The 23,667-nt window shown below is 41.8% G+C and overlaps 2 protein-coding genes across 3 annotated transcripts in view; both read right to left on the bottom strand.

Moving 5' to 3' along the window:
* LOC133124247 (uncharacterized) overlaps nt 1-8,047 on the bottom strand; it is a 52,370-nt gene extending 44,323 nt beyond the window's left edge. Inside the window, exons 1-7 of one of the 2 annotated variants that reach the window (XM_061235264.1) lie at nt 7,723-8,047; nt 7,211-7,522; nt 6,034-6,144; nt 4,661-4,735; nt 4,145-4,225; nt 2,656-2,684; nt 1,241-1,774 (exon numbers count right to left, since the gene is read on the bottom strand). In XM_061235264.1, the coding sequence (XP_061091248.1) occupies nt 1,724-1,774; nt 2,656-2,684; nt 4,145-4,225; nt 4,661-4,735; nt 6,034-6,144; nt 7,211-7,522; nt 7,723-7,870 (807 nt within the window). In that variant the 5' untranslated portion in view covers nt 7,871-8,047 and the 3' untranslated portion in view covers nt 1,241-1,723. Of the gene's footprint in view, nt 1-1,240; nt 1,775-2,655; nt 2,685-4,144; nt 4,226-4,660; nt 4,736-6,033; nt 6,145-7,210; nt 7,523-7,722 lie in introns of those variants that run through there. The other variant, XM_061235263.1, reaches the window with a different exon arrangement.
* A 6,550-nt stretch (nt 8,048-14,597) lies between these two features.
* LOC133123660 (uncharacterized) lies at nt 14,598-23,041 on the bottom strand. The gene is made up of 7 exons (XM_061234138.1): nt 22,898-23,041; nt 19,596-19,904; nt 17,845-18,024; nt 16,729-17,058; nt 16,043-16,327; nt 15,030-15,134; nt 14,598-14,629 (listed from the first exon to the last, which is right to left on the bottom strand). The coding sequence occupies exons 1-7, from the start codon at nt 22,962-22,964 to the stop codon at nt 14,598-14,600; spliced, it is 1,308 nt and encodes a 435-aa protein (XP_061090122.1). The 5' UTR covers nt 22,965-23,041.
* Between the last annotated feature and the right edge of the window lie 626 nt (nt 23,042-23,667).

The raw sequence follows: 23,667 nt of genomic DNA, 5'->3' as shown, positions 1-23,667 counted from the left end.
CTACTGGACTTTTTGCATGGTGTACCGATTACCAGACTGCCTTCTCCCTCAGTCCTGTACTTTGGTTTTGGCTGGATTTCACGTGTATGAACTTTGCTTGTTTTTCGAGTACGCTCCCTGGACATTCCCTGAATAAAGCCCTAACGGGACTATTACATCTCTGTCCTGAGTCATGTATTTTGGGTCCAACCCCCCACGCACCCGTCTCAGCAATTCCATTGTTTGTGATGATGTTAAGGTGACACCTATTTGTGGGAGCTACATGAAAAATATGAGAGGCCTCTTGGACCAAATCTATCATTTCCAGTAACTTTTAGGTCTTATGTTAGTAGTATCTTTTCCCATGGCTTTTCCTACCACTTTTACGCCGATGACTCTTTATTTCCTTCACCCCCGATACCCAGGTCACCACACAGATCTCTGCCTGCTTGGCTGATATCTCTGCGTGGATGACTTCCCACCACATTAGGATTGGGATTAGTGGGTTTGGGTGAGGACTAGGATTAGTTGGTTTGAGTTAGGACTGGGATTAGTTGGTTTGAGTTAGGATTGGGATTAGTGGGTTTGGGTTAGGCCTGGGATTAGTGGGTTTGGGTTAGGCCTGGCATTAGTGGGTTTGGGTTAGGCCTGGCATTAGTGGGTTCGGGTTAGGACTGGGATTAGTGGATTTGGGTGAGGACTGGGATTAGTGGGTTTGAGTTAGGACTAGGATTAGTGGGTTGGGGTTAGGCCTGGGAATAGTGGGTTTGGGTTAGGACTGGGATTAGTGGGTCTGGGTTAGGACTGGGATTAGTGGGTTAGGCCTGGGATTAGTGGGTTTGGGTGAGGACTAGGATTAGTGGGTTTGAGTTAGGACTGGGATTATTGGGTTAGAGTGAGGCCTGGGATTAGTGGGTTAGGGTTAGGACTGCAATAAATATTACACTAAGATCCATTCTTCTTCTACAGAGCCAAAGGCTGATGCTGGGCACATGCCTCTTTAAAAGGGGTAAATTAGCCTTATTTCTTACTGAACAAACTCACTCTGAACAGCTCACCATAACGATTCCATTTTAGACCTTCACTTCATGCAGAACACCTACACACAGGCAAGCACACACACCCAAACACACACAAATGCACACGCGTGAACACACAATTGCACAAGCTAACACATACAGACAGACAGACAGACACACACACACACACACACACAGGGCAGACCTTGAGTGTCTGAAAAGCTATATTCTGCACCTGTGAATCAGTTATGAAAAAAGGAGGAAGTTTATTATTTAAAACACTTCAATTCAAAGTTACATAATGAACAATGTGCAGCTTTTTTACTATTCACTATATTAAGTGTACTTATTAGACTTATTTACTTAGTTACTATGTACTCCATTACATGCTGACAGAAGAGTATACCACAGTACCCAGATAAAACCAAAACACCATTTAAAAAAATATATATCTATTATCTATCTTATTAAAGAAAACAACCAGAATAAAATCACAATGACATTCATATTTTCCAGAAAACAAATGTATGCTTCACTGGCAAAAGCTTCTATTTTTTACCAGAAGGAATGAAACAGTGGCAAATTCAAATATTAACAGGTCATGGAAACATCGGTATATTGTCTTCGTCCATCTCCATTTGAATTGCACTGTACAGACAAGTTTGAAATGTAGATCTTGATCTACATCTAGATCTTGTTTTGTTTATCCATTTGATTGCAGCATATCATGTTTTGCAGATGCTTGCATAGACCACTTTATCATTTTCATCTTGTCCCTGCAGAAATAGGATGTGCACATTTTTGTTAAGATGATCTTAGAACGTATAAACATCCTGGCTGATGAACATCATCATATGCTCTGGCCGCATTACCATACACAAATGTAAATCAACATAACATTGTGTTTGTTTTGTCCGGTGCATTTACATTATGTTCGTTTTCTCCACCGTATTTAAATTGTGTTTGTAGTCTTGGGCGGATTTAAATTGTGGTCGTTTTCTCGGGCGGATTTAAATTGTGGTCGTTTTCTCGGACGGATTTAAATTGTGGTCGTTTTCTCGGGCGGATTTAAATTGTGGTCGTTTTCTCGGGCGTATTTAAATTGTGGTCGTTTTCTCGGGTGGATTTAAATTGATGATGAACAAGGTCATCATATGCTCTGGCCGCATTACCATACACAAATGTAAATCAACATAACATTGTGTTTGTTTTGTCCGGTGCATTTACATTATGTTCGTTTTCTCCACCGTATTTAAATTGTGTTTGTAGTCTTGGGCGGATTTAAATTGTGGTCGTTTTCTCGGGCGGATTTAAATTGTGGTAGTTTTTTCGGGCGTATTTTAATTGTGGTCGTTTTCTCGGGCGGATTTAAATTGTGGTCGTTTTCTCGGGCGGATTTAAATTGTGGTCGTTTTCTCGGGCGTATTTAAATTGTGGTCGTTTTCTCGGGCGGATTTAAATTGATGATGAACAAGGTCATCATATGCTCTGGCTGCATTACCATCCACAAATGTAAATCAACATAACATTGTGTTTGTTTTGTCCGGTGTATTTACATTATGTTCGTCTTCTCCACCGTATTTAAATTGTGCTTGTATTCCTGGGCGTATTTAAATTGTGGTCGTTTTCTCGGGCGTATCTCAGGGAGCATACTTACAGACCGATCCTGCCGTTGTCTGTGCGGATCTGTAACAATAAACGAGCAAACAGTAATTACATAGCAATAAGATAACTTTCTTCTGCTTACTGAATTCCTTCATTATTGGTAGCAACACCCTGCAACCACACACATGAATATAACCTGCAGTACAATCTCAAGTAAATATCGCAGTCCTGGTCTCAAGATAACATGATATATGATTCTCAGCCGTGCATCTCCAGAAAACAGCGGTGCCTTCTGGATGGTCAAGTGAGCAGCTTGGACATGGTGTTCAACTCAGTATTGAGTAGACTCATCGCACATAAATCGCAAGACTTTGTGAAACTGAACATTACATTAATGGCATTTGGCAGACGCTCTTATCCAGAGCGACTTGACAGTTGATTAGACTCAGCAGGAGACAATCCTCCCCTGGAGCAATGCAGGGTTAAGGGCCTTGCTCAAGGGCCCAACGGCTGTGCGGATCTTATTGTGGCCACACGGGGGACGGAACCATCGACCTTGCGGGTCCCAGTCATGTACCTTAACCACTACGCCACAGGCCGCCCTGTACATGGAGTTTGTGGAGAATTGTAGGTCTGCTTGGTTAGTTTTGATCTGTTTCTGGTGTAATGTTACAGTAAAAGGGTAAGCGGACATGAAGCGGCTAATTGAAAACTATTAACAGCTTGTTACAGTGTTTACAATTATGGTAGTCGGGATAATGAGCGTAAACTGTGATCTGAACAAGATCAGCTGCGTGCATCTCTCATCCTGGGGAGCCACAGCGACAGACTTCATTGTTATTTGACTGATTACTGTAAAAACACTTGATTAGATAGCTTACACATTGAACTTGCATTAGTAGGTATGAATTAGTTGCTGTTTTAAGTTTAAAATGAAACATAGAAGACTACATCTGTAGACCATCGTGGTACATATTACTTTTGCTGATTGGATGGCCACCACAGGCCTAACTGTTTCCTGCCTGTAATGATTTAATTAACTTTGTCATTTATTAGATCTGAATTATTAGATAAAGCCAGGAGCTACAGCTGCAGGTTGAACATACTGCGTGTCCTTGGTGGAAACAGGTTACTGTTGTCCAGTACAGGAGTGGACAGCATTGCTGCAGACAGCCGTTTAAAACAAAAGCCACCCGACACACCGGCCCTCCTGGAATTGAGTTTTTGCCCTTTTTATAATGTAATGTGTGCCCAAATTTTATATCAGGGGTCGGCAACCACAGGGTGTGCTGGCTAAGGTTGTGACATGGCACTTAAGTGATCAATGAAAGCAGTTGACTACACAGTTAATTCACCTCACCTGCATTGGTTGCTGATTTCAAGGTGAAAACAAAAACCTGCACACCGTGTGGCTCTCCGGGACCAGGGTTGCCGACCCCAGTTTTAGCTGCCACACCAGTTGCAATAATTGGAGAAAACTCTACAACTGTTGAAAAGTGTAATATGGACATTTTATAATTACGGTAACACTGAAAGCTTACTGTGACTGGGAGCAGTCTGGGAAAATACCAAGTACTGGATTTCTTCACTCTCATTCTCCTCTGTGGCTGTGCCTGGGTTTGCTGTTAGTAAGAAAAGACTTTAAACGGATTGTAATGCTGATAACCTTCCTCCATTTCACATGCACCAAACATGGGCAACACCAGGAATGCACTTTCTTTTAAAAGGAAAAATAAATAATACAAAAATACAAAATACAATATTTGGGGACATTGTTCAGGTGCACGTCCCCGCAAGCACACATTGTACAATTCGGAGGACAGAACTGTACAGTCTGGTGTACAAAAATGGTCTGTAAAAATATGTTTTCACACCCATTTTTGAATGTACAGTATGGGGCCAGTTACACAGACTAAGTTTAGTCCTTGACCAGTTTTGCATGGAGAATGTCCATTAGAAATTGAGTTAGTCTAGGACTGGGCTTAACCTGGCCCATGAAGTCAGGCTCGAATGCTCCGGTTCATGCAGCATATCAGTAGTTGAGTTATCCACGTTACCTTGATCGTTCTGTATCTCTGCGACGTTACTGTAGACGTTGTCAGCTGCACTGGAATCACCGTTCCCTCCAACTGCTAATGTGGACAGAAGTGTGAGAGACAGAAAGATGTCAGCAAACATTTTAAACCGACTTGATATAAATTACTATACAGGGAGCACTGAGCCATGTTATGGAATAATTATTTTGTGTGAATATTTACGGTGATCAAGCCATACAGACCTATAAGTACATTTCATAGTTTTTGGTTTTTTTTAATCACTGCATATTAACAGTGACAGTAACTGTCATTTGTAGTTAAATAATCTGCATTTGTATCACAATCAACAGCTTTGGTATTAAAACAATGCTAAAAGACAACCATTAAAGTCCAAGCAGGGTCTGGCGGGATGTAATTGGATAATTTATGGCAGTTTATGGTCAGTTTCCCCAAATACGTTATTTGACATAGATAAATAATCAGGCTGGATCCTGCCCAAAACTGTCAAAATGATCGTACATTTCTAGTTTTTTTTTCTTTTTCATTGACCGTATATCCTACAAAGGACTAAATTATCTTACAAATACGATAGTTCTCGTACATATACCAACGATAATGGGCGTGCATAAAAAAAAATAATAAAAAAATAATAAAAAATGGGCGTGCATGTAACCATGGAAACGATGTATTTGGTGTCGCTGAATTGTGGTCCGGGTGGAAACAGCGGAATTTTAGTGTCGTGGGGTTTCCAGCCTGAAATGCGGCGCAGCGAGATTAAGGGGGAAAAAAAGAAATTTGTAAATCGCGAGAAATACGGGAGAATTGTGACTCGCGGAGGAATCCGCGAGAGGGCAGTGAAATCGGGAGTCTCCAGAGAAGATCGGGTGGGATGGCAAGTAGGGCTGCGTCATGCCTGTAATGTAATCCCGGGTGTAGAATCCAGTGATGACCAGCTTGGAATACCAGCTACCGGCTGTTTCAAAACATAACTTTTGAGTTGAGCTGGCCAAACCATGTTTAGTATGGAGCTGGTCTAACTGGTCAACCAGCTACCAGCTGTTTAAAAACCTAGCTTGAGCTGTTTTATTTCACCAGAGATGTAATATATCCCCTTATGTTACTGCACTGTCTCATGCTACACGTGAATAGTTTAGTTACCCACCCTACCTTGATCCCCCACTAGTCTGATCAATCAAATACTGTCTCTGTTATTTGAAATAGCCACATTCAAATCAATTATGCAAAAGAACAAAAAAATAAACCTAATTTAAGTGCATTTTTAAAGAATATCACTGTACTATCAAAGTTTAAAGCTATGTTTCAGAGTGAATGCTCTGTGGAAGTGTTGCTTCTCTGTCAGAGAGAGAACGGTGAACAAAGAGTAGAGCTCTTACCAGTTGCTCTTTTCAGACGGCGAGACAACAGTCCTCCGAACAACAACAACAACAGTCCAACACACACCGCGGCACTACAGGCCAAAATGATCACCAGCCGCCTTCCATCATCTGTATTACCACAAAAGAAGAAAACTTAACAAGTGAGCTCAGAACATGGAGAGCATTCAATTTCCTTATTTAGCTGCATTGAAGTTAGTCCTTATTAAGCCAACAATGAGAATATTAAATTGCTTAATTTTCGAATTTCCTAATTTAGCTATATAGCATAAGTACACATATTATCAGAAAATATTCATTATTATTCATTATTAACATTAATTATGTAGCCATAATTAATTGTGATTTCCTGACAAAGTTTAGTCTTTAGTTTAAAATAAATACATAAAACATTATACACTACTAACATTAACCAGGAGAGGGAGCCAGCTGCCTATGAAGTCTGTTGCTGTAATATTCAATTGTATAATTTGTCAAGTCATATTCATCATTTAGCCAAACTACATGAGACTAGTGCATATTCCATTCAATTATAAAATAGAAAATAAATTGCGGAGAACATCATGGCGTATGGAAAATGTAATGCTTTATTTTCAGCCTTAAGTATGCTCACAGAGGCAAATGTGTAGGTTTGGGGGAGACAGGTAGACATGTCACTCCTAAATGTTTTCATATCAGTTGCGAGACTAGCTAGTGTGTTTGTGAGCCTTGGGGGGCGGCCTGTAGTGTAGTGGTTAGTGTAAATGACTGGGACATGCAAGGTCGGTGGTTCTAATCCCAGTGTAGCCACAATAAGATCTGCATAGCCGTTGGGCCCTTGAGCAAGGCCCTTAACCCTGCATTGCTCCAGGGGAGGATTGTCTCCTGCTTAGTCTAATCAACTGTATGTTGCTCTGGATAAGAGCGTTTGCCAAATGCCAACAATGTAATGTAATGCATTTGACGACACAAGACTAGGTGGTTTAGAGCAGGGCTGTCCAACCATGTTTTCCTGGAGATGTACCTTCCTGTGGGTTTTCATTACACTAATTTGGCACACCTGATTCTACTAATTAGTAGCTCAAGGAGATCTCAAGCTGTTGAATGAGCTGAGCTTTATTAGGGTTGGAGTGAAAACCTACAGTATCAAAGTGGAAATTAAACCTGAATTAGCTGAAATGTGGTTGGAGGTTTATACCTTCCTCTGACTTTTCGGGGTCAGTGATGGGCGTTGTTGGCAGTGTGAGGTGCAGGGGGACCTGTGCTCTGAGCACGCTCCCTGTGAACACCACACAGGCCCAGTGTAGCTGGTCTTCAGTGAGGCTGGGCAGGGTGAGACTGAGCATCGTTTTTGGGGGTGTCTTTGTCAGGACCTCCTGTTTTACGAGCTCCCCTCTGCCCCCTTTCATCTGGAGCCAGGCCAGGGTCACAGATTCGATCCCCTGCGAAATCTCACAGTTCAGCACAACCGACTGATTCCTGGACAGACCACCAGGGGGCTCTGCTGAGACTGAGAGGAAGTACATTGACATGGAGTATTTATAAATGATTTTATTTGTTCATTTATTTATCAGAAAATAATATTTATTCAAATAGCTTCCATTATTACCAATGTTGCTTACTATTTGCCAGTCACACAAATGTAACAACATGGAAATCCAATAAGCATCATGTTAAATATACTGTTATTTATACTGTTATTTAACTTACCCTGAATAGTTACCAGATTTATTGAGGCCATTCTGATACTTTCATAAAAGCAGGTGTACCTTCCACTGTCTCCAAACTTCACTGGTGAGATTCTCAGAGGAAACTTAGACCCATCATAGACATCAGATGAGACTCTCTCTTTATCCATCTCCGTGGAAATTGAAGCATTCTCGTGTTTACCAGCTGAGGCCACATGGATTGCTTGTGTCTCAGACACTGGCACCCAAGACCAGGAGGCCTTTGTGTATGAGCTCTGAGAATGGCAGATTAGCGCCGCCTCACTGCTGTTCAGACTCCCTCTGTACAGAGTGGGGTGTGTGTTATATGTACCTGAAGAATAAAGAATGATAGAATTACTTTTTGTACAATAGGCACAATTGCTACTGCTACAGGTAGTGAGTGACAAACAAAAAAGTGAAAGTCAGGTAGCCCACAGAGTTGGTGGAAGAGGAAAATCTCAGGCCTCATTAGAGAATGGCTCATGAAAAATATTATAGCCATGCAAGTGACAATTACAGGCCGCCCAGCAGATCTGTCTCCAAACATGGCATGCTGGCATTATATGCTTTCTTAATGAACTTTTTAAGGTGTAAGTTCACAAACAAACAAATAAATAATTAAATAAGCAAATATATACACTCACTGAACATTTTTACTTTATTACACCTACTTATTAATGCAATTATCTAATCAGCCAATCATGTGGCAGCAGTGCAATGCATATAATCAGGTAGATACAGGTCAGGAGCTTCAGTTAATGTTCACATCAACCATCCGAAAGGGGAATAAATGTGATTTTGACCGTGGAATGATTGTTGGTACCTAATAGTGTTCCAACCAAGTGTTCATTGAGTGTAAAAAGCCCACAGTATATTAGCATCAACAGTAACTGTCATTAATATTGGGTGAGTCACACTGTATGGTGCCTCTACTCTGCATTTGCATTGTGATGTTAGCATTTTTTTGCGCACTACCTTTGTCTCAGATGGAAACACGCATGCATTGTTTGTAGGAATTTAATATACCCGTTAAAATGTCCCTCCTATAAACAAATGCACGTGTTGTGACTTCACTCGCTAGTTTCTTGGAATATCACATGACTATTTATAGCTGCACAATCCCTCACACGTGATTTCACCAGCGTACTTTTTTTCTGGGACCCTTCAGAACCGTGGGGTCACTGGAAAACGATGATCCCGGACCCCTAACTGACTGGACCCTCCTGTACCCTGGGTACTGCCATCAGCAGTTATGCGCTGTCCTATGGAGTCACAGGCCACAGTACACTGCTATGGTCCGGATTCAATCTGAGACAGTGGGACTCCTCCATGGACCACAGAATGAGCCACCAACCAGCCCTTCAGCAGCCCAGCCCAACAACTATCTGCTCTGGTGAATGATTACAAACACAAGAGGTCTTGAGTGGAATTTGCACATTTGTGTATTGTGTATTGAAGCTGGTCAAGTCATAAACCATTGTGGTAGTCGTACGGACGACCAAGCACCAGATTTGACAGCCCAGCCCAACTCGTGGTCGCCCACCTGTATACATCACCAGTGGTGTATATCTGAACCATTTTTACATAAAGAAATATGTGTACACAACTACACAGTCTTAAGATGGCTCGGGTCACAGTACTTTGATTTAACTTTAGCCTGAAAACTGTGCTTCACAGTTACTGGTTATGAAAAAAGATAACAATGCTTTTGTAAATGCTCCATAAATGCATAGTATCATACCCTTGGTGACTTTAAGTTCATTGGGAACGCTGAAAATAAGCGCTCCGTTCCGTCGGAGTGTACAGTTATAGGTTCCCTCACTGTGTTGGTCAGCACTGTGGATGATGATGTGGGCAGTGTTGTTGTAGATCAGCGTTGTGTTAGCAGTGGGTTCTCTGTCCCGTTCCCAGGCCAGTGTAGCTGAATCTGGAAGGTGGGATACCTCACAGCTCATGGTCACATCAGGTCCTTCACGTGCTCTGAGAGTGTGCAATGGTTTCACTGCAGAAGAGAAGAGCGTTGATTTAGAGAAGGGTAAACCTTTTCATCACATCATTGTGTTATGTACATAACTGTGAATTTCAGGTGTGCTATGTACCCTTAAAAATAAGATTTTCATTATGATCTTTTTCTTCAACATAGTATAAGAAATTATAAGAAATTTGAAATATGTTTCTAATGCACGTATGCATTTTTGAAACTACGTAAAGCAGCAAATGTACCTTTTATAGTGAACACTTCAACCTGAAATTAGCTTTGTCTGGTTTAGTTTGAATCTGATTTCAGATTTAACATTTTTGAACGTACAATACAAGATGTACAGTCAGGTCCAGAATGATCAGTTTCGGTTAACCGCTTAAACGTTTAACTGTTCACACCCCTAGTTTAAAGATGATTGATTTCCTTGGGTTTGTACTGATGGAAAACCCTCTTCAAGTCAGTGATCCTTGGGTTCTCACTCATCATCTTCCTCACCATCTGCACTTGCACCCTCTTCCTGGTAAGTTTGACACCATTCCATATGTTAGACATTTGTAGATTTTTGCCTAAAATGGCAGGTTTAAAAGTTTATTAATTTTTTTTTACCTAACTTGGGAAGTTCATTTGCAATCTGCATCTTTTCAATTGACAAATATTTGGCTTTTCCCATGATGATGGATGATTTTGCATGCCTGCGCACTGTTATACTGTAATAAAACAGGAAGTGATGGAATGACATAATGTACGTCCGTCCTTCAGACTGAGATTAGCTAAATACGTAAAATTGTGTTACTAATTTAAGTTTGTTTGATTTAATTTACAATCATTGTTTAGGGTGTCAATCATTTTGAAATGATTGATTAATAAAAAAACATTAAAACATGAGAGTAAATGTTTTTAAATGAAAGTATATCATTTTAGCATATGTTTAAAAACAACATATAGGTTATTGTCTGTGTTGTTTATTCCATTCCACCTTTTTTTCTTACATTTATATCAAGGGTGCCAATAATTCTGGACCTGACTGTAACTATAACTTTGTGTTATGATATACACTCACTGAGCACTTTATTAGGCAGACCTGTACACCAGCTTGTTAATGCAAATATTTAATCAGCCAATAATGCGGCAGCAACTAAATGCATAAAAGAATGCAGACATGGTCAAGAGGTTCAGCTGTTTTTCATAACAAATGTCCGAATGGGGAAGAAATGTGATTTAAGTGACTTTGACCGCAGAAATATTGTTGGAGCAAGACAGGGTTGGAATATTACAGAAACTGCTGATCTCCTGGGATTTTCAAGCACAACAGTCTCTGGAGTTCGCAGAGAATAGTGCGAAAAACAAGAAGCATCCAGTGAGCAGCAGATCAGCAGGCAAAAACGCCGATCAGTGGAGAAGGGCCAGAACAGTTGATGGTGACAGTAACACAAATAACCAGCCATTAAAACAGTGAAGAGCACCTCTTAACACGCAACACGTCAAGCCTCTGGATAGGCCACAGCAGCAGAAAACTTAATAAGTCTAAAAAATAAGTCTAGTAAATACCTAATAAAGTGCTCACTGGGTGTCTATTATCTAAAAAAAGTTTTTTCTATACAGTACACAGAGTAACTGCCTGGAATCAGCAGAAGCACTGTATTGCTTCCTTTTGAAGAGAAAACTTGCATATTAATAACATGTCTGGCAAATGTGCCAGAGTTATCCAAGGGGGCTAGTTTTCACCAGTAGAGCCTGGGCTATGTGTCTTTCCATTGAGGGAGGAAACCGGAGTTTCAGGGCTCAAACCCAGAACCTGCTTCTTCCAGGACTCAAATCCAGAACCTGCTTCTTCCAGGACTCAAAACCAGAACCTGCTTCTTCCAGGACTCAAACCCAGAACCTGCTTCTTCCAGGACTCAAACCCAGAACCTGCGTCTTCAAGGACTCAAACCCAGAACCTGCTTCTTCCAGGACACAAACCTAGAACCTGCTTCTTCCAGGAATCAGTGCTAACCACTGTGCCACCATGCCCACTCATATGACTGTAAGATAGCTTAGCTTTCTGTAGTGCTATAAATTAACTATATGTCCATTACGATTTAGTTCAGTTATTGTACATTTGATTACATCCTAAATCTTACATTCTAAAATGTCCCTCGGGATGAATAAAGTATCTATCTATCTATCTATCTATCTATCTTTCTATCTACATCCTTGTAGGATTCATACAGTATATTAATAAGTACATAGATAAATGATTGAGGCAGAAAGAGAGACTCACCCTCAGCTGAAAGTATGTGACAGTATCTCGATATCCAGAGTAGGGTCCACCAAAGTACCATCCCCATGGCTTCTGCCCTACACAGCCTTCTTACTGGTGTCTAACTTCTGCCCTACACAGCCCTTCTGGTTACTTGTGTCTAACTTCTGCCCTTCACAGCCCTTTTTACTGGTATCTAGCCTTTCTACAAGGTATGTGAACAGGAAATGGCTAAAGAAAGAGGCAGTACCAACCACTGTGGTTAAGCAATGTTCTGCAACAGCTTGCACAAGTTTGCTGGAAAGTTCTGTGGCACCTCAGTACTCATCTCCGGTTCTGTTCATGGCTGTGCTCAGCACTGTGACCGTGTCTGTTGAAGCACAAAGACCTGCCATTTAACCTGTTAACTACAGGTCACCACATGATGTTCTATTTTGTGAACAGATGTAATATTTTAATATTATTGTCTGCATGTTTCTTCTCTGCAGACTCTTCTGATCCACATGTCTGTGTATCCGGGGAAAACCAAAGATACCGCTGAGTTATTACCTAGTTATGACATCACATTAATGGCATTTGGCAGATGCACTTATCCAGAGTGATGTACAGTTGATTAGACTAAGCGGGAGACAAGAACAGCTGTGCGCATCTTATTGGGGCTACACAGGGGATTGAACCACCGACCTTGCGGGCCCCAGTCATGTTCCTTAGCCACTACGCTACAGGCCGCCCGGATTCTCGACACTCGGATTAAAAAAAGAGGAAATACAGAAAAGTTGAAACTGTCTAAACATAGATGTATTAGGAACTGTTTCACCACTGAAGCCGTGAAACTTCACATGAATGCATCATGACGTGTGAAGAATCTCATCCGACATCCTGCTTGACAAGTTGGGTACAAGCAAGCAAAAGCACTCTGAAACCCACTGAGTCTGTGTACAAACAAGCCCTGAAGGCCCTGGACAGAGAGACAAACAATCATCACCACTCCTCTGTCCTAAGAAGACACAACTGGCTGAGCTGGGAGAACACTATAAAAAGTGCAGAGGTGGGTCTTGTTCATGAAATTATAAATGGTCCGGCCCACTCCCACTCACTACCTTATGAATAAAAATCCATTTGAGCTATTGTTTTATTGGACTGTTTCTAGGACAGTGTTCAAGAACTGCATTCTTTCAATGATAGACATTTTTAGATAGACATTCCAAAGTTCAGGAATATAATGTAATTTAATATAATATATTATATTATAATAATATTAAGCTTTATTTATAAAGCACCTTTCATACATAAAATGTAGCTCAAAGGCTTTGCATTAAGCCAATTACAGAATTACAAAGACAACACATTGTAGATAAAATAATACAGAAATAAAATAATAAGCACTGTGATTGTGTAAATATATGAACATGCTGATTACATAATTATGATCTTACTCCTTAAAGGCTAAAAAGAAAATCTACCATGGCTGATGCTCTGTGCAGCCCTTGTCACTGGAGTCTAGCCTTTCTACAAGGTACTCTTTACAGGAAATGGCTAAAAATGGAGAACGTACAAACTGTTTTTGCAAAGCTATTGAGAGAGGTGTGGTGACAGCACCCACAGCAGGTAGAGGGCAGGGGGAATGATAATGTTGGCCTGCAGTCACAGCAGTGATAATAATGATAATCATAATAATAATACACAAATCACAACAACAACAACAACAACAACAACAACAACAACAACAACCAACACATTGCCCTTGTGATGCAAAGGAACAGAAAAACAAATAGAAAATAAATCCTAATGACATGTTTGATTTAGAAAATGTACAGAATATGCAGAGCTATTTCAACAAGGGGAAAATAAACTCACAAAACCATCAAGAGAAACATTTAAAAAATGTGGTGTTTTACATTTTCCAAATATAACAAAAAATATTTAAAAAACAAGACATCGAAAATTCAAATCTACAAACAATCTTTTTTTCAATGATATTTTTGTAGATGTAATCTACAGCCAGTAAAGTACAGGCCCGGACTTGTGTAATGTTGCTCTGTAACAATGCGCTTTGTAAAAATCACTACAGAAAGAAAACACTATTTTCTTAAACAAACATTATAATCAGAATCTCATTGAGCGTGAACAGGAAGGTTGTTCTTAATCACTCATCAATACTTTAGGTGTACAGGAGGTATGACACCATGAAACAGGAGAGACAACGCAATTCTGCTGGTTCCTGCAGATCAGTGAGTCAGCTGCAGGCTGTGGCCCTTTAGCTAAGGATGTGGGGAAGGGGAGATGTTTATGTCTGTTTTACTTTTGACAAGCACTGATATTGATTCTATGAACTGAAAATATTTTGCACGTTGCCCATTATGTCTTATTACAACTTCTTAAAATGAGTTTATCCTTCATATCGCTGCCTTTCTGGAGAGTTTTGTTGTGATACTGGAGTGTGAGTTCCTTTGTCGCTCATTAAGTTGTGTAGGCAGCCGAGGTACACTTCCTCTGTGGTTTGCATTGCAGGAACTTTGAGTTTAATTTAATCTTACGAGTATGTCCAGATCACTCTGCACAGCTTAGAGACTAATCTGTGTGCGTCAGTGAGAGCTGTACGTTGGAGGGAGGCTCACCATTGCATTGGTCCTGCAGGGCTTTGCTGCTCTGGTCACTCCTCAGGCTGGGCTGACTCAGGTTCACCTGCAACAGTGGAAATTTAAAACTGTTCAGACTTTATCAGACACCGTTGATGGTGAAATCAGTGGAAATTTAAAACTGTTCAGACTTTATCAGACACCGTTGATGGTGAAATCAGTGGAAATTTAAAACTGTTCAGTCTTTATCAGACACCGTTGATGGTGAAATCTGGAAGTGGTTTCTTTGGCTTAAGTTACAGGCAGCACAGTGGTTAGACTTAAATTAGACTTTGAGCCAATCTGTAGATGTTTGTAAACTTAAGAAGAAAAGGGTCTGAGTTTAGCCTATGTCCAGTGATAAGATACTTTGAACAGTTGGTTTCAGGGCCATGGTCCCCTGTCTTCCTTCAAAGCTGAAAGATGTTGAGTGCTTGGCTGTTGTGTCCCAGTGCGAGTGTCCTTACTTGCTTGGCGTCTCGTCCAGGACCAGTACCACCTCAGAACCAATAGCATCCCCAGGGTGGCCAGCGCTACAATCACCACCCTGACCACTGTCTCAGTGCTCCACCCTGTGTGAGAGGGAACATGGGGTTAGTGTGTCTAATGTAGCCTGTTCTCAGATTCAGTGTGTCTGATGTAGTCTGTTCTCAGATTCAGTGTGTCTAATGTAGTCTGTTCTCAGATTCAGTGTGTCTGATGTAGTCTGTTCTCAGATTCAGTGTGTCTGATATAGTCTGTTCTCAGATTCAGTGTCTCTTATGTAGTCTGTTCTCAGATTCAGTATGTCTGATCTAGGCTGTTCTCAGATTCAGTGTGTCTGATGTAGTCTGTTTTCAGATTCAGTGTGTCTGAGGTAGTCTGTTCTCAGATTCAGTGTGAGTGATGTAATCTGTTCTAAGAACCAATGTGTCTGATGTAGTCTGTTCTCGGATTCAGTGTGTCTGATGTAGTCTGTTCTCAGATTCAATGTGTCTGAGGTTGTCTGTTCTCAGATTCAGTGCATCTGATGTAGGCTGTTCTCAGATTCAGTGTGTCTGATGTAGGTTGTTCTCAGATTCAGTGTGTCTGGTGTTGTCTGTTCTCAGGTTCAGTGTGTTTGGTGTAGTCTGTTCTCAGATTCAGTGTGTCTGATGTAGGCTGTTCTGAGATTCAGTGTGTGTGATGTAGGCTGTTCTCAGATTCAGTGTGTGTGATGTAGTCTGTTCTCAGATTCAGTGTGTCTGGTGTAGTCTGTTCCCAGATTCAGTGTGTGTGATGTAGTCTGTTCTCAGATTCAGTGTGTCTGATGTTGTCTGTTCTCAGATTCAAACTGCTGTATCTTAAAACCAGCTTAAGCATGAGACCGCCATGTTGCTCATGTTGACTCCCCATGAAAAAAGCTGTGCAGTGCGTGAGGAGGGTGTGGTTGGAAGGTGTCACTAGCAGGCTGTTAGTGGGAACAGAGGCCTAACCCATCCCTATGGCTGGAGGATTGTACCTTGCTTGCTGGGCAGTGTGAGGTGCAGGGGGACCTGTTCTCTGAGCAGGCTCCCTGTGAACACCACACAGGCCCAGTGTAGCTGGTCTTCAGTGAGGCTGGGCAGGGTGAGCTTGAGCATCGTTTTTGGGGATCTCTCTGTCAGGACCTCCTGTTTTACGAGCTCCCCCCTGCCCCCCTTCATCTGGAGCCAGGCCAGGGTCACAGTCCCAATCACCTGCGATATCTCACAGTTCAGCACAACTGGCTGATTCCTGGACAGACCACCAGGGGGCTCTGTTGAGACTGAGAGAGCACATGAACATGGATTAATTAATTATTTAATTAATGGATATATTTTTTAAATTGCAAAAAAATAATTTACCTGTAGATATCATTGATTAATAATGAAGTGCCAGTAAAGTGCACTGACTATATTACTTTGCATTAGCACTTTGGTTGAGTTTATCCATTATTTCTTTATTGAAATATTTTCATGCAGATATCATCCATTATTACGAATGAGGTTTCTGGGAAGAGCACTACCTGGCTTTGGATAAACACTTCTGTTGCTTCCTGTTTGCCTATGATGATGAATATTATTGACAAAAACACTCATTTAATAAGCATCATGTTGACGTGTACCTATTATTTATTCAGTTATGTAAATCATGTAAGCTAAAACTAAATCTGAACTGCAAACTTACCCTGAATAGTTACCAGATTTATTTCAGCCATCCTGTTTATTTCATAAAAGCAGGTGTACCTTCCGCTGTCTCCAAACTTCACTGGTGAGATTTTCAGAGTAAACTTAGACCCATCATAGACATCAGATGAGACTCTCTCTTTGTCCATCTCCATGGAAATTGAAGCCTTCTTGTGTTTACCAGCATAGGCCACAGGGATTGCTTGTGTCTCAGACACTGGCGCCCAAGACCAGGAGGCGTTTGTGTATGAGCTCAGAGAATGGCAGATTAGCACCGCCTCACTGCTGTTCAGACTCCCTCTGTACAGAGTGTGCTGTGTTCCAAGTGTTTCTGAGGAATAAAGTTGTGGTTAGAATTACTTTCTGTCCAGTTGGCGCATGTACTACAGCTGGTAGTGAGCAAAAACAAAAAATAAACAAAAAACGAAACAAACAGAGTGTAAGTCAATCCAACTGACACAGAGCTGGTGAAAGCCTCGTTCCAGAATAGCCCATGAAAAATATCCCACCTCCACTATCCACCTGTATGGGTGGATGGCATTGTAAATCCCTTCCTATCATTAACAAAGGCTCACTAACATGTTGACTGATCCTCTGCCTGTGTTTATAGTCCTTATATTCGGGTTTCAAAATATGCAGTTGATGCACTGACACTCTGTACCAAAACATTGCACAGCTATACAGTAATTCAAGTTCATTGGTTGGAAATTGGCTCCAATTGCCACAGCCAATGGCGTTTCAAGGTCAGCATGTTTACAGGGAAGGGGTGGGATAAACAGTGTTGTGGTTTGAGGTTGTTTGTTGCTGCTATTCCTCTCTTGACCATTAGAATGACAAAATTACCTATCGTACCTTTAACCTTTATAAAGTAGGTCAAATGTGTGAAACCTTTGCTAGCCCTAATTGTTATATAGGGATCAATTGCCACTACACAGACTACTTCTGACAAACCTTTCAAAATAGGGGAGGAGTTAAAACAGTTAAACCTGAAGCTGCTTCTGTGAATGGGATGAGAGCTGCTTGCAGAGTATCATACCCTTGGTGACTTTAAGTTCATTGGGAATGCTGAAAATAAGCGTTCCGTTCCGTCGGAGTGTACAGTTATAGGTTCCCTCACTGTGTTCGTCAAAACTGTGGATGATGATGTGGGCAGTGTTGTTGTAGAGCAGCGTTGTGTTAGCAGTGGGTTCTCTGTCCCGTTCCCAGGCCAGTGTAGCTGAATCTGGAAGGTGGGATACCTCACAGCTCATGGCCACATCAGATCCTTCAAGTGCTCTGAGAGTGTGTAATGGTTTCACTGCAGGAGAGAAGAGCGTTGATTTAGAGAAGGGTAAACCTTTTCATCACATCATTGTGTTATGTGCAAAACTGTGAATTTCATGTGTGCTATGTACCCTTAAAAATAAGATTTTTTAAAACTTTGCGTTATGATCTTTTTCTTCCACATAGTATAAGAAATAATAAGAAATTAGAAATATGTTTCCAATGCACGTATGCATTTTTGAACTACGTAAAGCAGCAAATGTACCTTTTATCATGAACACTTCAACCTGAAATTAGCTTTGTCTGGTTTAGTTTGAATCTGATTTCAGATTTAACATTTTTGAACGTACAATACAAGATGTACAGTCAGGTCCAGAATGATCAGTTTCGGTTAACCGCTTAAACGTTTAACTGTTCACACCCCTAGTTTAAAGATGATTGATTTCCTTGGGTTTGTACTGATGCAAAACCCTCTTCAAGTCAGTGATCCTTGGGTTCTCTCTCATCATCTTCCTCACCATCTGCACTTGCACCATCTTCCTGGCAAGTTTGTAACCATTCCATATGTTAGACATTTGTTGATTTTTGCCTTAAATGGCATGTTTAAAAGTTTATATATATATTTTTTCCTAACTTGGGAAGTTCATTTGCAATCTGCATCTTTTCAATTGACAGATATTTGACTTTTCCCATGATGATGGATTACAAAGGGATTTTGCATGCATGCAGCGCACTGTTGTACTGTAATAAAATGGGAAGTGATGGAATGACATAATGTATGTCCGTCCTTTAGACTGAGATAAGCTAAATACATAAAATTGAGTTACTAATTTAAGTTTGTTTGATTTTATTTACTATCATTGTTTAGGGTGTCAATCATTTTGACATCAATGGGTTTCAGAAATATTGATTACTAACAAAACATAAAAACATGAGAGTAAATTTTTTAAATGAAAGTATATCATTTTAGCATGTGTTTAAAAACAACAAAAAGGTTATTGTCTGTGTTGTTTATTCCATTCCACCTTTTTTTCTTTCATTTTTCATCAAGGGTGCCAATAATTCTGGACCTGACTGTAACTATAACTTTGTGTTATGATATACTCTCACTGAGCACTTTATTAGGTAGACCTGTACACCAGCTTGTTAATGCAAATATTTAATCAGCCAATAATGTGGCAGCAACTAAATGCATAAAAGAATGCAGACATGGTCAAGAGGTTCAACTGTTTTTCATAACAAATGTCCGAATGGGGAAGAAATGTGATTGACCGCGGAAATATCAGAAGTATCAGACAGGGTTGGAGTATCTCAGAAACTGCTGATCTCCTGGGATTTTCAAGCACAACAGTCTCTGGAGTTTGCAGAGAATAGTGCGAAAAACAAAAAGCATCCAGTGAGCAGCTGATCTGCTGGCAAATACGCCAATCAGTGGAGAAGGGCCAGAACAGTTGAAGGTGACAGTAACACAAATAACCAGCCATCAAAACAGTGAAGAGCATCTCTTAACACACAACACGTCAAGACTCTGTATATATCTAAAAAAAAGACATTTTGTTTACAGTACAGTCATTATTTACAAAATGTAGGAAAGAGCAAATTTACCTACTACAGCAAACACTTCAAACTGCACCAGATTAACTTTCTCTGGTTTAGTTTGAATGAAAGTAAAAACTCCTGCATTTTCTAACTCTGGTTCCAGAGAAAGGTCATACTTTCCTTGTTTTGAAATGGGCCCATTAAGATTCCATGAATACTTTCCATTGGACTGCATAGTTATTACACAAGCTTTTGTGTATCGTCCGTCATAAGATGTCCACTCCCAGATGAATTCTTTCCCATTGGGCTCAGCAGGGGCTTGTAGAGAGACCTTCTGATAATCCCCATAAATGAAGTATTTGTGCTGCACCAACACTGCAGAAAGAGAAACATATCAACATATCAAAAACATATTTTTGGAACAAACAAACAAACAAACAAACAGAGCAAAAGTCACCAAAGTTAACTATCCAAACACTGCTTACCTAGCCAACTAAAAATACCGATACACAAAGCAAGTCACAGAGACAACAATTAAGGTTCACAGGGAGGTAGGGAGGGATGGGGAGAGGTGCTGCTTGAAGAGGTGCGTCTTCAGCTTGCGCTTGAAGGTGGGGAGAGATTCTATAGTTCTGACCTCAACGGGGAGTTCGTTCCACCACCGTGGAGCCAGAACAGACAGTAGTCGTGAGCGTGAGGTGGGGGTTCTGAGAGGGGGAGGTGCCAAGCGGCCTGTGGAGGCTGAACGAAGAGGTCTGGCAGGGGTGTAGGGTCTGATGATTTTTTGCAGATAAGCTGGGGAAGACCCTTTAACTGCTTGGAAGGCTAGCACCAATGTTTTGAATTTGATGCGAGCCATGACAGGCAGCCAGTGGAGGGAAGTAAGCAGGGGGGTGACGTGTGAGTATTTGGGAAGGTTGAAGACCAGACGAGCTGCTGCATTCTGGATGAGTTGGAGGGGTCTGATGGCGGACGCTGGGAGGCCAGCCAAGAGGGAATTGCAGTAGTCCAGGCGGGACAGAACCATCGCTTGGACCAGGAGCTGGGTCGAGTAGGGGGTGAGAAAGGGGCGGATTCTCCGTATGTTGTAGAGGAAGAACCTGCAAGACCGGGTCACCGCCGCAATGTTCTCGGAAAGGGACAGTCTGCTGTCCATCACCACGCCGAGGTTCCTTGCACTGGGTGACGGCGTGAGTGTGGTATCCCCGAGAGAAATGGAGAGATCCAGATGGGGAGAGGTATTAGCAGGGATGACTATCATTTCAGTTTTACCTGGGTTGAGCTTTAGATGGTGGTTGTCCATCCAGCTCTGGATGTCCCTCAGGCAAGCAGAGATACGGGCTGAGACCTGCGTATCAGACGGCGGGAACGAGACGAAGAGTTGGGTATCGTCCGCATAGCAGTGGTAGGATAGCCCATGTGCAGTGATCACAGGGCCAAGGGAGCGAGTGTAGAGAGAAAAAATAAGCGGGCCAAGGACTGAGCCCTGGGGAACTCCTGTGGCGAGGGGCCGAGGTGTCGATACCGAACCAGCCCAGGCAACCTGGAAGGAGCGACCAGAGAGGTAGGACTCAATCCAGTCCAGGGCTGTGCCACAGATGCCCGTTGCTGACAGGGCAGACAGGAGGATGGAGTGATCCACAGTGTCGAAGGCAGCAGAGAGATCTAGAAGAATGAGGATAGAGGAGAGGGAGGCTGCTCGTGCGGCATGAAGTGACTCACTGACGGAGAGGAGCGCAGTCTCTGTCGAGTGGCCCGATCTGAAGCCAGACTGATGGGGGTCTAGCAGGTTGTTGTTAGAAAAGAAGGAAGAAAGTTGAGTAGAAGCGGCTCGTTCTATAGTTTTAGAAAGGAAAGGAAGAAGAGATACCGGGCGGTAGTTCTGGATGATGGAGGGATCCAGGGTAGGCTTTTTTAGACACAGATCCAACTGCTTCATGATTATATTTAATTTCAGTATGGAGTTAAATTGCAGTTACTTTATTAAACCCAGGTGATTAGACCCAAGTTAATCTGATACAGGACTATAAATAGAGATATAACATTAATCCTATCCAAAAAATCACCTGAAATGAAAGGTATATACAGCAATTCATGGAAACCCGGGCAAACAGAAAGTAGAACTGTTTCCACATAAATGAACATTTTGAGCCTCTGTAAACTTGCAGCATTGTGGGTCATGTATGGAATACTTGTAGACCTCTAGATCATCTGTGTTACTGCAACTTCATGAATTTGTACATCATTGCATGGAGTGTGTGGCGGCACGGATGGTGCAGTGGGTAGCACTGCCGCCTCACAGCAAGGAGGTCCTGGGTTCGAATCCCTGTTGGCCGGGGCCTCTCTGTGCGGAGTTTGCATGTTCTCCCCGTGTCTGCGTGGGTTTCCTCCGGGTACTCCGGTTTCCTCCCACAGTCCAAAGACATGCAGGTTAGGCTGATTCGAGAGTCTAAATTGCCCGTAGGTATGAGTGTGTGAGTGAATGGTGTGTGTGCCCTGCGATGGACTGGCGACCTGTCCAGGGTGTATTCCTGCCTTTCGCCCAATGTATGCTGGGATAGGCTCCAGCCCCCCTGCGACCCTGATCAGGATAAGCGGGTTCAGATAATGGATGGATGGATGGATGCATGGAGTGTACATAACAATATTAAAGACTTTATCACTCATAATTTCATATAATTCCATATTTTAAAAGTCTGAGTAACTGTCTGGAATCTGCGGAAGCATTTCACTGAAAGGCAGTATGTTGCAACTTCCTGTGTTACTTCCTTTTGAATAGAAAACTTGCACATTAATAACATGTCTGGCAAATGTGCCAGAGTTATCCAAGGGGGCTAGTTTTCATCAGTAGAGCCTGGGCTATGTGTCTTTTCGATTGAGGGAGGAAACCGGAGTACCCAGAGGAAGCCCATGTGAACACGAGGAGAACATGCACACAGAACTCCACACAGAGAGGATCCGGGCTGGCCAGGACTCAAACCCAGAACCTGCTTCTTCCAGGACTCAAATCCAGAACCTGCTTCTTCCAGGACTCAAACCCAGAACCTGCTTCTTCCAGGACTCAAACCTAGAACCTGCTTCTTCCAGGAATCAGTGCTAACCACTGTGCCACCATGCCCACTCATATGACTGTAAGATAGCTTAGCTTTCTGTAGTGCTATAAATGAACTATTTGTCCATTACGATTTTGTTCAGTTATTGTACATTTGATTACATCCTAAATCTTACATTCTAAAATGTCCCTCGGGATGAATAAAGTATATATCTATCTATCTATGTATCTATCTTTCTATCTACATCCTTGTAGGATTTATACAGTATATTAATAAGTACATAGAAAAATGATTGAGGCAGAAAGAGAGACTCACCCTCAGCTGAAAGTATGTGATAGTATCTCGATATCCAGAGTAGGGTCCACCAAAGTACCATCCCCATGGCTTCTGCCCTACACAGCCCTTGTGGTTACTTGTGTCTAACTTCTGCCCTTCACAGTCCTTTTTATCTAGCCTTTCTACAAGTTATGTGAACAGGAAATGGCTAAAAAAAGAGGCAGTATCAACCACAGTGGTTAAGCAATGTTCTGCAACAGCTTGCACAAGTTTGCTTGAAAGTTCTGTGGCACGTCAGTACTCATCTCCGGTTCTGTTCATGGCTGTGCTCAGCACTGTGACCGTGTCTGTTATTCATCTCCGGTTCTGTTCATGGCTGTGCTCAGCACTGTGACCATGTCTGTTGAAGCACAAAGACCTGCCATTTAATCTGTTAACTACAGGTCATCACATGATGTTCTATTTTGTGAACAGATGTAATATTTTAATATTATTGTCTGCATGTTTTTCATACAGAAGCAGGCGGACTCTTCTGATCCAGATGTCTGTGTATCCGGGGAAAACCAAAGGCAGCCAATGAGTTATTACCTTCGAATCATGATTGATTCTCATGACATCACATTAATGGCATTTGGCAGATGCTCTTATCCAGAGTGATGTACAGTTGATTAGACTAAGCAGGAGACAAGAACAGCTGTGCACATCTTACTACACGGGGGATTGAACCACCGACCTTGCGGGTCCCAGTCATGTACCTTACCCACTATGCTACAGGCCGCCCGGATTCTCAACACTCGGATTAAAAAAAG

Source organism: Conger conger, chromosome 3 (assembly GCF_963514075.1).
Source record: "Conger conger chromosome 3, fConCon1.1, whole genome shotgun sequence".
NCBI classification, from domain to species: domain Eukaryota; kingdom Metazoa; phylum Chordata; class Actinopteri; order Anguilliformes; family Congridae; genus Conger; species Conger conger.
This window is presented reverse-complemented; position numbering and strand designations above follow the sequence as displayed.

Excerpts from the sequence above, each read along its gene's own strand:
- LOC133123660 (XM_061234138.1), bottom strand. The coding sequence starts at position 22,964 with ATGGGGATGGTACTTTGGTGGACCCTACTCTGGATATCGAGATACTAT. Across the intron at positions 17,059-17,844 it reads CCACAGTTTTGACGAACACA|AAACACTTGGAACACAGCAC; the intron begins GTGAGGGAACCT and ends TTTATTCCTCAG. Across the intron at positions 16,328-16,728 it reads AAATCTGGTAACTATTCAGG|TCTCAACAGAGCCCCCTGGT; the intron begins GTAAGTTTGCAG and ends GTGCTCTCTCAG.